At 55.8% G+C, this 12,801-nt stretch overlaps 1 protein-coding gene across 1 annotated transcript; it reads left to right on the forward strand.

Annotated features, from left to right (window-relative positions):
• Positions 1 to 856: 856 nt before the first annotated feature.
• Positions 857 to 4,648, forward strand: ZSCAN10 (zinc finger and SCAN domain containing 10). Its single transcript, XM_052636413.1, has 5 exons — positions 857 to 1,087; positions 1,402 to 1,669; positions 1,881 to 1,945; positions 2,121 to 2,178; positions 3,081 to 4,648. The coding sequence occupies exons 1-5, from the start codon at positions 857 to 859 to the stop codon at positions 4,646 to 4,648; spliced, it is 2,190 nt and encodes a 729-aa protein (XP_052492373.1).
• Positions 4,649 to 12,801: the final 8,153 nt, after the last annotated feature.

Consider the following 12,801-nt stretch of genomic DNA (forward strand, 5'->3'; position numbering starts at 1 on the left):
GCTATGCGGCCTGTGGGATCTTAGTTCCTAGACCAGGGAAGTCCCTGTTTTATAAATGTGACATGTAACACTGAGTAACTTTAAGGTATACAGCATTTCATTTATATATTATAATATGATTGTGATGTAGCAATATGTATCATATTACATAATGTATTACAGTACAATATTCTTATCTGTATTTGCTATACTGTGCATCAGATTGCTATGGCTTATTTATTACTCGTTACAAGTTTGTACCTTTAAACACTATCACTCTTAGCCTCTCCACCAACTTGTTCTTATTCCCTCCAATGCCCTTTAACTGGAAGTTGGGTCTAAAGGCTGGATTGGATTGTGACGGAACATTTTTGGCAAGGATTCCCCCTTCAGTGGTGCCAGGTACTCCCCGTGGTACCGTATCAACAGGCAGGGACAGCCAGACTGTCCTCTTTCGGGGCTGCCAACTTTGGTCCCTGGGGCAAACCGAGGTGAAGTTCTAAGTGCTGCAGGAAGGAATGGATAATACTGAGCAATTCGATTTCTCTGCCTTGTTTGGTCAGGCTGAGCCGCTACCTGTGACCCGTTCGAGAAGAGATTCCTCTGGAGACCACACCTGCAGGCACCCCTTAACACCCCGGGTGTGGGAGCCAGGAGGGAGAGACTTGAACACGAGAGCAGCCGCGGTGAGGCGTCCCCAAAGTGAAGGATGCTTGCAGAACCCGGCCAAGCTGCAGGGGAGCCGGAGCAGCTCGGAGCAGTCAAGCTGGAGGAAGAGGAGGAGGCTGCCAGCCAGGAGGACCCCGGGCGGCCAGAGGCCAGGCCCCGGCCCGAGGTGGCTCACCAGCTCTTCAGGTGCTTCCAGTACCAGGAGGACATGGGGCCAAGGGCGTCCCTGAGCCGGCTCCGGGAGCTTTGTAACCACTGGCTGCGACCGGCTCTGCACACCAAGAAACAGATCCTGGAGCTGCTGGTGCTCGAGCAGTTCCTGAGTGTGCTGCCCCCACACCTCCTGGCCCGGCTGCAGGGCCAGCAGCTCAGGGATGGCGAAGAGGTGGTACTGCTGCTAGAGGGTGTCCAGAGGGAGTCTAGCAACGTGGGGCCGCTGGTAAGAGGGGCCGCCCGGTGGGCTGGACAGCAGGGGGAAAAGGCAGGGACTTTATCACCCTGTTAAGAAATCACTGAGCTGAGACTTTGCTGGTGGTCCAGTGGTTAAGACTCCGTGCTTCCACAGCAGGGGGTTCGATCCCTGGTTGGGGCACTAAGGTCCCACTTGTCTTCCTCTGCCAGTTCCTTCTTGTCCTCCTAACTCCCTCCCTCCCTGTCTGAGCTTCACCTTTCCACCGTGCCACTGTCCTTTGGAGCTAGTAGGACGTGGATTACTGTCCTGTCTGTCCCCTGACATGGGTGTGTTCTGAACAGGATTTCAGTTTTAATGCTGGCAAGAATTGTCTCCGTCCAGACGTCACCTTGGAGGAACAGGGGGGCTCTTTCCAAGTCTCCAGCCACAGTCCCAAGAAGGAAGCGCCCTCAGAAGGGCCTCCAGCCCTGGAGCCATCGCAGGCGCTCCCGCCATCCCAGTCGGGGTCCTCCAAGCCTGCTGAGATCGGGGACTGGAGATGTCCCCTGAGTTCAAGGCAGCCACTGAGCCCAGGTCCCAAGAGGACTTTGCAGGCCCCGCAAGAGAGCGGTGAGGTGCCGGGGCCCTAGGGAGATGGAGGCCTGGGGTTTGAGGGGAGCTGGGGGGCCAGGTGTGTGGGGGCAGGGAGGGAAAGGGGGCGGCCTCCCGAGCTGGTGGGAATGGCGGAGAGCCCCAGGGCCCTGGCCATGGCTGCACAACCCCGAGGCCGCACGGCGGTAGGGCCGCCTCCTCACAGCTGTCTCTCCCCCAGCGCCGTCAGCCCTCCAGGGCCCCGGGCTGTGGCCGGAGGAGAGCTCGGGAGATCAGGAGCTGGCAGCGGTGCTGGTGAGCTGGGCGGGTGCCCTCACTCCAGGCCTATCTCCTGCTCTGCAGCGTTCTCCGACCCTGTGCTTTCAGCAAACCCCTGTCTTAATTTAAACCTGGAGAGCTCTTCCTCTTTCTTAGGTCCCCGAGCCCCGTTCCTCACTCACTGACAATCTCTGCCATCCCTTTGTTACAGGAGTCCCTGACCTTTGAAGACGTCCCAGCAAAGAAGGCTTGGCCTGTGCATCCTCTGGGTGAGACAGCTTTTTCCCGGGTTAATGACCACTGAAGGCTTTTTTGTATGTCCAAGGTGGCCCCTGACTTTTTGGCCTCTTTGGCTAAAAATGAGCTATTTTGATGAGGTGATATATATTTATATAGATCTATATTGTTATGTCCGTATCTATATAGATATAATTTTAAAGCTCTTTGCATCTAATCATCAACCTCCACCCCCAACTCTGAGCTTTTAAAATAAGTGGTCGGGAATTCCCTGGTGGTCCAGTGGTTTGGACTCCAGGCTTTCACTGCCATGGGCCCTGCTACAATTCCTGGTCAAGGAACTAAGATTCTCCAAGCTATTTGACAGGGCCAAGAAAAAAAAAAAGGTGGTCATGGCAAATACTATATGGTATTACTTATATGTGGAGTCTAAAATATGACACATATCAACTGATCTATGAAATACACAGAACACTCGTGGTTGCCAAGGGGGAGGGCAGAGTAGATTGGAAGTTCGGGATTAGCAGATACAAATTATTACATGTATTAATAGAATGGAAAAACAACAATGTCCTACTCAATCTCCTGTAATAAAACATAAGAGAAAATTATATATATATAATTGCATGAGTTTGCTGTACAACAGAAAGTAACACAACATTGTAAATCAAATATACTTCAATAATTTTAATTACAACAGCTAAAATTAAATAAAATAAGGGACTTCTCTGGTGGTCTACTGGCAACGAATGCAGTCCCAATACAGGGGGCCTGGGTCAGGGAGGTAAACCTTATGTTATTTGGGTTTTACCCCACCCTCTGCCCACCTACAAACTTTGCAGAATTCTGGGTTTCTTTCCACTGAGGTTCTAGCGATTCCCAGAAGGCCCTCTGAAAAAAACCCGACCTGTCCTGTTTTCTGCTTCTTTTTTAGGAACTGGAGGCAGAACCCTAGAAGAGGCTTTTAAGGCAGAAGAGCCGAAAGGGGTGTCCTGGCCCTTGGCTGCCTCAGCAAACTCTCAGGCAGAGAGCCCCAGGGTGGCAGAAGAGCCCCACGCCCAGTCGCTAGGATCAGGCCCTGAGACCAGCCCCGGAGGAGAAATGTCCCCTCCCGGCAGGAGTGAAGTTCTCAAGGTCAAAGCAGCCGAGGGCGCCCCCAAGTCGGACTCGGAACTCAAGTTCATCTGCACAGACTGCGGCGTCAGCTTCCCGCAGTTGGCCCGCCTGGAGGCGCACCAGCTGCGCTCGCACCCAGGCGCGCGGTCCTTCTTGTGCCTGTGCTGCGGGAAGGGCTTCGGCCGCAGCTCTATCCTCAAGCTGCACATGCGCACGCACACAGACGAGCGGCCGCACACCTGCCACCTGTGCGGCCACCGGTTCCGCCAGAGCTCGCACCTGAACAAACACCTGCAGACGCACTCCTCCGAGCCCGCCTTCCTGTGCGCCGAATGTGGCCAGGGCTTCCAGCGCCGGGCGCGCCTCACGCAGCACCTGCTGGCGCACGCCCAGGACCAGAAGCCCCCTGGCGGCGCCCCGGAGACCAAGCCCCCGGCACCCCCTGAGCTGACCGTAGTCCTGTGCTCCCACTGCGGCCAGACCTTCCAGCGCCGCTCCAGCCTCAAGCGCCACCTGCGGATCCACGCCAAGGACAAGGGCCACCAGTGCTCCGAGTGCTCGAGCAGCCTGCACCCCGGGCCCGAGCGCCGGCCCTATGTGTGCGGCGAGTGTGGCAAGGCGTTCCGGCGCAGCGAGCACCTGGGGGCCCACTGGCGCGTGCACACGGGCGAGCGGCCCTTCTCCTGCCAGGTGTGCGGCCGCAGCTTCAGTCAGAGCTCCCAGCTGGTCTGTCACCAGCGGGTGCACACGGGCGAGAAGCCCTACGGATGCCCGCACTGCGGAAAGCGCTTCATGCGGCGGGCCGGGCTCGCCCGCCACCTCCTGACCCACGGTGGCCCGAGGCCCCACCACTGTACCCAGTGTGGCAAGAGCTTCAGCCAGACCCAGGACCTCGCCCGCCACCAGCGCAGCCACACAGGCGAGAAGCCCTGCCGCTGCAGCGAGTGCGGCGAGGGTTTCAGCCAGAGCGCCCACCTGGCGCGCCACCAGCGCATCCACACCGGGGAGAAACCCCACGTCTGTGACACCTGCGGTCACCGCTTCCGGAACAGCTCCAACCTGGCCCGCCACCGCCGCAGCCACACGGGCGAGCGGCCCTACAGCTGCAAGCAATGTGGCCGGAGCTTCCGGCGCAACGCCCACCTGCAGCGGCATCTGGCCACCCACGCCGGGGCGGGGGACGAGGCCGCATCTGGGCCGGCTGAGCCCCCGCAGGAGTGTCCGGAGTGTGGCAAGGTCTTCAGCCGCAGCTGCAACCTGCTGCGGCACATGCTGGTGCACACCGGGGCCCGGCCGTACTCGTGCGCACAGTGTGGCCGCAGCTTCAGCCGCAACTCCCACCTGCTGCGCCACCTGAGAACCCACGCCCGAGAGACTCTATACTAGCTGCTCCCGCTTCGGCGGGGCGGATCGTGGCGCATCTCCCTGGGCTTCTCCCAGGATGCCGTGCATGCGCCCTGCTCCCACCCACCCCCAGTCACCTCCCTCTGGATCCACTGACCCCGCGTGGTAATTCTTCCCTTGCACAGGAGCATCTCGTCCAGACCTCAGGAATGTATTTTAAAATACCCAAAGTAAAACAGCCTTCTGAACATGGCCCCTCTTTATGGTTTTTTTTCAGTGCCACCTGTTACCCTCTCCACTGGGTCTGTGGTGATGCCCTCTGCTTCCCCCACCGCTTCAGGAGCAGGCTGGGTGGGAGCAGATCCAGGGAGAGTTCCTCCCCCCGGAAAAGGCTCACTGTGAGTGTGTGTATGTCTGTCAGGGTGTGTGTGTGTGTGTGTGTGCATTGTCGGGGGAGAAGACAGCTGTTAGAGCCAACTGTGGGCAAGGCCAACCAGTCTCACCCTGGAGTGATTTCTCCTCTGGAGTCCACCACTAACCCCCGTGTTCAGTACACTTTGTACTGAACTCCAGCGTATTTGGCTGTTTAATTAAAACTGAATAAAACTTAAAATCCCAGGTGTTAGATTAATATGGGAAACCTGTTCTTGTGGAAGGTTGGTAACTAATTCAAACAAAATGCTAGCAGTTAGTGGGTGATTGATTCAAACTGAAAAACTAAACCTGCCTGCAGGTAAGTTGGGTTGACCTAACCACGCATAGGGGCTTCCCTGGTAGCTCAGCTGGTAAAGAACCTGCCTGCAGTGCAGGAGACCCGGGTTGGATTCCTGGGTTGGGAAGACCCCCTGGAGAAGGGATAGGCTGCCCACTCCACCTGGGCGTCCCTGGGCTTCCCTGGTGGTGCAGTCGGTAAAGAAGCCACCTGCAATGCAGGAGACCTGGGTCTGACCCCCTGGAGGAGAACGTGGCAACCCACTCCATTATCCTTGCCTTATTCTTGCCTGGAGAATCCCCATGGACAGAGGGGCCTGGTGGGCTCCAGTCCATGGGGTCTCAAAGAGTCAGACATGACTGAGTGACTAAACACAGCACAACCACCCATAATCCTCTTAAAAGCTGCTTTCTAGGTTTGCTCCACCTTCTTCCTGCCCATCAGGCCCACTTGGTTGGCCTCTTCCTCTGGTGTACAGATTTTAAATCACATGACTTCTGGTAACAATACAGGAGAGATAAGCAGCCCACTCCAGCTCCAGAGCACAATACCATTAGCCTGTGGCTTTTCAACCACAAAAATACCATATTTTAATTACTGCCCCTCCATCAACCGGACACATAACTGCTCCTTAGCAAATGCTTGTGGAAAGGAAGTGAACTCATCAACCAGAGCTCAAGCAGCTGAAGGAGAACCAGCCCTGAATCTGGGGAAAGTAGAGGTGATTCCTGGGCACAGCTGGGAGGGAGGGCTCTGAGCCTGGGGGTGCAGCCCTTCAGGGTTGGGAGGAAGACTGGGCTACAGAGAACCCCTGAAAACTGCTCTGTGTGTACCTCCCTGAGGCAGGATGTCAGGGCTGGGGAAGTGGGGTAGGGACCTAGGGGAGGGGGATGCGTCCTCAGAGGTGGTGAGCCAGGCTGGCCCTCAGGCCTTGCTCCTGGGCCCCCCAGTCTCTGCCTTGAGGCCCAGGTGAGGGACGCCACAGGCCCAGAGGCCCACTCCCGCCCTCCTACCCTGCTTTCCCTCCTGGCCCAGGTTTGGGCGCCCTCCCTCCCCCTCCCCTGGCTCCTGGGGCTCTGGTCTTGGAAGAAAGACTGGGTACTGAAGGCCAGGAGAGAGGGGTCAGGAGAAGACGAGAGGGGTCAAAGCCCCTCCCCCGAGCTCCCTGTGCCCTGGGAGTGTGATGGTCCAGTCCTCTCCGTCAGTCAGTCCACGACCAGAGTTCCTGTTGCAGCCATGGGTTCCAGGAAACAAACTCACTCAGGAGGACAATGCAGATAGTGAAGTGCAGTTTGTTACACCAGCGGGCCCAAGATAGAGTCTCCTCTTAGCCGAGGACTCCGACCAGATTTTGTGAATACCTTATATACCCTAAATGTACGTGCTCAAACCAACCTCCCCAAATTCTCTGAAACTAGTCTGAACAAAGGAAAAGAAAGATACAATCAAAGTTAACCCGTGATCATATGCCTTAAGCCTAAGTAGTTAACAGTGGACAGTTATCAACAGGCCTGTGGTCATATCCCAACAAGCATAATAGAACTTATGATTCTATTTGGTTACACAGATAATTAGGGTATTCTTTTAGGCAATGGAGAGTCTAGGTACGAGCCCTGGGGCTCTTGCATCTGGGGGGTCTGGTTTTCCAGTTGGTATGTCGTTTCCATAGATACTGGGCACATAGCTCAAAGTCCACATCTGGCCCAAGATGGAGTCCTGCTTGCAAGATGGAGCCTGTTCTGTCTGATTCCTCCTTCATTCCCAGTTACAGATTAGAGAGTCCAGTGGCTTGTGCTTGTTCACCCAGCACCAGGACCCCCACCTGGGTCCATCTGACCCACTACCTCTGCCTGTAGCCATCGGACCCCCACCCTCCCAACCACACAGACACTCCATTTGGGTCAACTGACTTTTATTAGGACATCAGCACTACAGTGACAGGCAGGTCAGACATGGTGCAGGAAAATCCAGGCAGAGAGACTTAGATGGGCTGGGTGGTGCCCTCCCTGAAGGGGAGGGGGTGAGGCAGGCTGTGAGGATGGGTCAAAGGTTAGCAGAATTGTACAGGATGAATCAGAAGATGCCCTGTGAGAAGGGAAAATCGAGGCTTCTAGATGAGGCCAAGCTCCCTGGGGACCCTTTGGGGCTTCTAGACCTGGATGAGGCTCTTGAAGAGCTGCTCCAGAGAGGAGCAAAAACCCTTCAACACTCTCCAGATGGCCTCAGCCGCTCTGCGCAAGCCCTGTAGGCAGGCAGCCGCTATCTGCTTAAGCCAGTCCAGGGCTTTCCGAAACTTCTGCAGCAGTCGCTGCAGGAACTCTTCAAATAGCTCAAGTATCCAGTCGTACCAATTCCTTGAAGTGGAGGGGTAAAAGGGCTGGTTTGGGCCTGGGAGACTGTAGGAGCCAGAGGGCTCACAGACTCTGCGACGCAACTCTTGCTGTGTTTCACGAAGCAAGGGACAGGATTCCTGCAGGGATGGGAGGCTGTTCAGGTACATGTCTGGGGCAATGTCCTGACTGAGCAGAGGCCTCCCTCCTAGCATTAGGAGACTCTGGGACCCAGAAGCCCATGAATGAAAACTGCCTGCCTTCCTGCCAGCAGCTCCACAGACAAGAGGACTTTTCCCAAAACCTGAGCCTGGCCCCTTGGTTCCCCTTGAGAAATAAGCCCTGGTGCTTTATTGTACCTGAAGATGGACTGACCTCTGAACCCAGCACGAGGCCCGCGGGGCTTGCAGGCAGGGGGCTGAAGGCAGGGCTCTGCTCACCATGCACTGAGTGAGGAGGCTGATGTCCCAAGTCTGCCCCTCCGGAGCTCTCAGGGCCCCCCACCCGCGCTCCGGGGAAGTCTGTGCACTTGTGGCAGGACCAGTGACAAGACAGACCAGTGGGGAAGGGAATCAAGAGGGGCTGAGATGTCAGCTCAGACTCACGGAGTTGTTAACTTGAGCATCCACCGCATCAGCCATATCTGCACTGCATATGCTCTGAGGAAAGAAAATGTGGAGACTGCCCACGTGGCTCGCAGCTGAGCTCTGTGGGCCCCGCTGGGCCTCCCATGGGTCCAGGAGAATCAGAAGGAAGACAGACGTCCAGACCCAGTACCCTGGCTGATCCCAACCCTGGGGACTCAACTTCAGGGGAAGGGCAAGACCCAAACTCACCTCCATTTCGATAAGATCAGAGCAGACCTATTGGGAAAATATCACTCAGTTTAAAATTCCCCTACCCTCTCTCACTTTGAGTCCCCTCTTCCCCTGGTGGCTGCGGACCAGGCATCTGACACTGCTGTGCTGCCATACTGCCCTGTGACTTTGCACACCTCCCCCAGCAGCCCTGGGCCTCCGTATCCCCACCTGTGCAGTCAATGGATATGCAGGTGAATTTTGTGCAGTGTAAGGACTGGGCCCTGGGCTGTCACCTTCATCATCACCGTCATCATGAAATTGTTAGGGGAAGCACACTGACTGAGACTGCCCACCCTGGCCAGGCACCACCATAACCATCTGCACGAATAATCTTAGGACAGGAGGTCCTAGTGAGGAACAGGGAACTAACAAGCCACTAGTGACTGGAAAAGTTGGGGAAAGGTCAAAAGGAGACGGGACGTGTCTGACCACCTCCCAGCATCCTTCTCGCTGGCATCCACCTTGGCTGAGCAAGGTGTGCACCACCAGGAAGGACCCCGATTCAGAACGACTGGCCAAAGACGACCCAGAAACGAATCGCACCACCATGAAGCCCAAGACTGTGAGCCAGCAGGCAGAGCAGTTCTCCTGGCTGCCCTTACCCTCCTGCTCTCCGCCCGGGCGCCCTTTCTCAATACACTCTCTCGCTTTGTCAGCATGTATGTCTCCTCGGAGGATTATTTCCGCGTGTTAGATAAGAGCCCACTCTCAGGCACTGCAAAAGGGCTTCCTTCCTGCAACAAAGCCACCCTACTCCACTTAAACTGGACACAGGGGAGTGCACTGACCCACCTCTTCTTTAGATTTCTTTGGAAGGTTTTCACAAAACAATTCCACAAGTTGAAACTGTAAAGAGAGACAGAGTTGGGACAAAGAGGCCTGGTCCTTTCACTCCTGGGTCCCAGCTGGGCCAGAACATCCTCCGTTTCACCCAGCTTCCCCATTCCCTCCCCCGTACATGGGGATGAACTTCTTACCATTTTGGTTTTGAGGAAATTCATGGAATCATCGAAGTCCTGTGGAGATGACAGTAATACCTAGGCTGATGAGACCTCATCAGCCACTGCCGACCTCTTACACGCTCACACACTCACCCAGGGGGACCCTTGCCCTGTACTAGGTGGGTCCACCTGGTTCCCAGATGCCTAGCCCTCCGTGGTCCCTTTGAGAGCTGACCAGGGAGGAACTGACGCTGTTCTCTCCTCTCTGAAGAGCTGACGGTGACAGTGGCTCTGCGGCCAGTCTTCCCGACCTCCGACCCTGCAGATCCCCAGCCCCCAGCCCATTTCCCTCCAGACACTTGACTCCATCTAGGAGGTGGGAGGCGCCCCACCCCTCGGGAGACTCCACATAATGGCGGGAATCTAGCGCTGTCCCCGCGGCCCTCCTGGCTCTGGGTGGTCAGTGCAGCTCACAGCCGGTGCAGGGCTCCCGTCTGCACACCCTGTGTCCTGGGGGACTCATCCTGTCAGCCCAGCATCACACACGACTGGGCAAGGAAACACCTCACGGGGCCGTGGGAACACTCTGCTGCCCACATCATCCTCTCGCTGGGCCTGAGTGCCCAGCCTGACTCACCCCGCGATGACCACTCGCAGACATCAGTGTCCATGGCCCAGAGCCCCTGAGCATCTGATCAAGCTCAGAATTGAGACTGGGGAGTGGTACAGAGGGCAGAGGGCTTCCCACAGGAAAGAATAGGCTCTGAGCTCAGCGGTGCTTCAGCTGCTGATCCAGGCGCTGAGAGAGATGCTTTTGGTTTCCAGAAAAACACCACAGGCCTCTACCCCCGGGTTTCCAGGCTGTAGAAAGGGTCCCGAGAGATGACTGATTCCTCTGACCCTGGAGACCCTCCATTTGCAGCTCTCTCACCAGAATGTGGACTCTAGTTCCTAAAATGACTCCATGTCCCATGACTCTGGCTCCTGAGTCCTCTGCAGCCCAGACCGGCCCACTAGGACCTCCACAGAGCTGCTGCCATACCTGTCCTCCAGCAGGAATGCCGCCCCAGAGCCAGGACCTGCTGTGTAAGGACCGGGCTCTAGGGCAGGGGACTCTGGGGGAGAATGGATATGGGTATATGCATGGCTGAGTCCCTTCGCTCCTCACCTGAAACTATCACAACGTTGTTACTCGTCTCTATTCCCACACAAAATTAAAACTTAAAATAAAGAGAGCGAGAGAGAACGAGACAGAAAGAGAGAGAGAAATCTTTGTGCACAAACCCTTTTAGAAATGGAGCGAAAATAAATAGTTGAAATCCGATGAGAACTTTCCAAAAGAAATAAAGGAGAGGGCTCAGAGCAAAGGGCAGGTATAGGGTCTGTGTCAGGAACTGTTCCGAATGTCCGGGTAGAGAGAGCAGAGCACTCCCTGCCGCCGCCCCGGATCCAGGTGAGAGGGGACCCTGTCGACTGCAGGGGTCACAGGCCTTCAAGGCCAATCTCCCCGGAGGGTCCCCCACTTCAGCCCAGGGAGGGTGGGACAGAGGCACGTGCAAGTGGCCAGTCAGCAGGGGTGGAGGATGGGCTGATGGGAGACGGGACAGGGGAGATAGGAATCTCCAGGGCCCAGCCTTCCCCCATCTCTTGCTGTCACTCACCCTAGCGGAAGCCATGCTGCTCCACGGCTCTGGTTCTGCCTCTGTAACGCGGTGGGAGGAAGGGTGTGAGGAAAAGTGTTCTGGAGAAGCAGGCTCGCCCACCACCCTGGAGCGCCTTCTGCCTGCAGGCCTCCCCTCTTCCCTCTCCCCAGGTGCCCCGGAACCCCTCACCTGAGACCGTGCGGCAGAGCCCCAGCTAGCAGGCCACTGCTGAGCAGTCCAGACTCACCGTCCCCTGAGAGTCAGTGACTTAAGGGCAGAGGAGGCAGGGGTGGGGGGGGGGGTGGAGCCACCGCAGAGCAGAGGAAGCGGGCTGGGGCGGGGGCTTGTGTGTGTGTGTGTGTGTGTGTGACCGAAACAGAGCTAGAGCAGGGCCAAGACAGAAGGAAGGCAAGACGGGGTGACAGAGATCTGAGTGGCCCGGGTGGGGAGGCCGTGTCCCTGACACTCAGGGTCCCTGGTCAGGCCCCTCCTCCCTGAGCTGGGATGGGGTCTCTGAGCCCAGCTAGGGCCTCACCCCCCACCCCCTCCCATCAACTTGGGGGCAGGGAAGGATGGGGGAAAGTCCAGACTTGGGACAGGACCTTGAGGAAGCTTGAGGAGCTCCAGAAAAGGATGTCAACCGGCTGGGGGTTAAGATACAGGGGAAGGCGACCAGGGCCCTGGAACAGACTGCACCCCACTCCACATCCAGAGAAGCTTCTGCAGCCGCCCTGCCCTCAGGAAGTCACAGGACCTGCAAGGGCCCTGGGGTGGAGACTCTCACCGGGGCCCCGGCATCCAGGGAAACCTAGGGAGGTGGGAGGGGGGTTCATGTTTGGGAACGCATGTACACCCGTGGTGGATTCATGCCAATGTATGGCAAAACCAATACAGTATTGTAAAGTAAAATAAAGTAAAAAAAAAAAAAACCAAAAACAGGAAACCTGTTCTTGTGGAACGCTGGTAACTAATTCACATTGAAAATGCTAGCAGCTGATTAATTCAAACTGAAATACTAAACGTGCCTGCAGGTAAGTTGGGTTCACCGATGAGGACCTCTAAACACCCTGTGTAAGCGGCGCAGCCAGGAGTGCTGTTTGCTCCACCTGAGGTCCTCACTCCGCTCCTCCGACCTTCCTTTGCTCTGTTTTCCCTGGCTTCTCCCTTCCTTGTCTTTTAGCCACCGCCATTCTGGGCTTCTCTTTCCTATTCTAACTACCCAACAACCTCAAGCAGCCAGTCTCCACCCCTAAGCCATCATCCTCCAGGGCCCACTACCAGACCACCCCTAAGTCTGCTTTTAACATTTTGAGGTACCACTGGACTATTTTCTAAGGTCATTAAACCACTTCACATTGCCAGCACCAGTATACCACAGTTCTAATTTCTCTGATCCTCATCAGCACTTATTATCACAACTTTTTGATTCTGGGCATCCTAGTGGGCATGAAGGGGTATCTCACTCTGATTTTTATTTGAAGTTCCCCAGAGACGAATGATGTTGAGCATCCCTTCATGTGTTTGTGGACCACGTTTACACATTTCTTGGAGAAATGTATACACTGATCCTCAGCACTTTTTAAAACTGGGTTATTTGTCTTTTTATTATAAGTTGTCAGAAGAGTTTTACGTTCTGGATAAAATTTTTGTTCCCATTCTGTGGTTGTCTTTTCATTTTTCTGATGGTTTACTTTGAAACACAGAAGCTT

Source organism: Budorcas taxicolor, chromosome 2 (assembly GCF_023091745.1).
Source record: "Budorcas taxicolor isolate Tak-1 chromosome 2, Takin1.1, whole genome shotgun sequence".
In the NCBI taxonomy this organism is placed as follows: Eukaryota; Metazoa; Chordata; class Mammalia; order Artiodactyla; family Bovidae; genus Budorcas; species Budorcas taxicolor.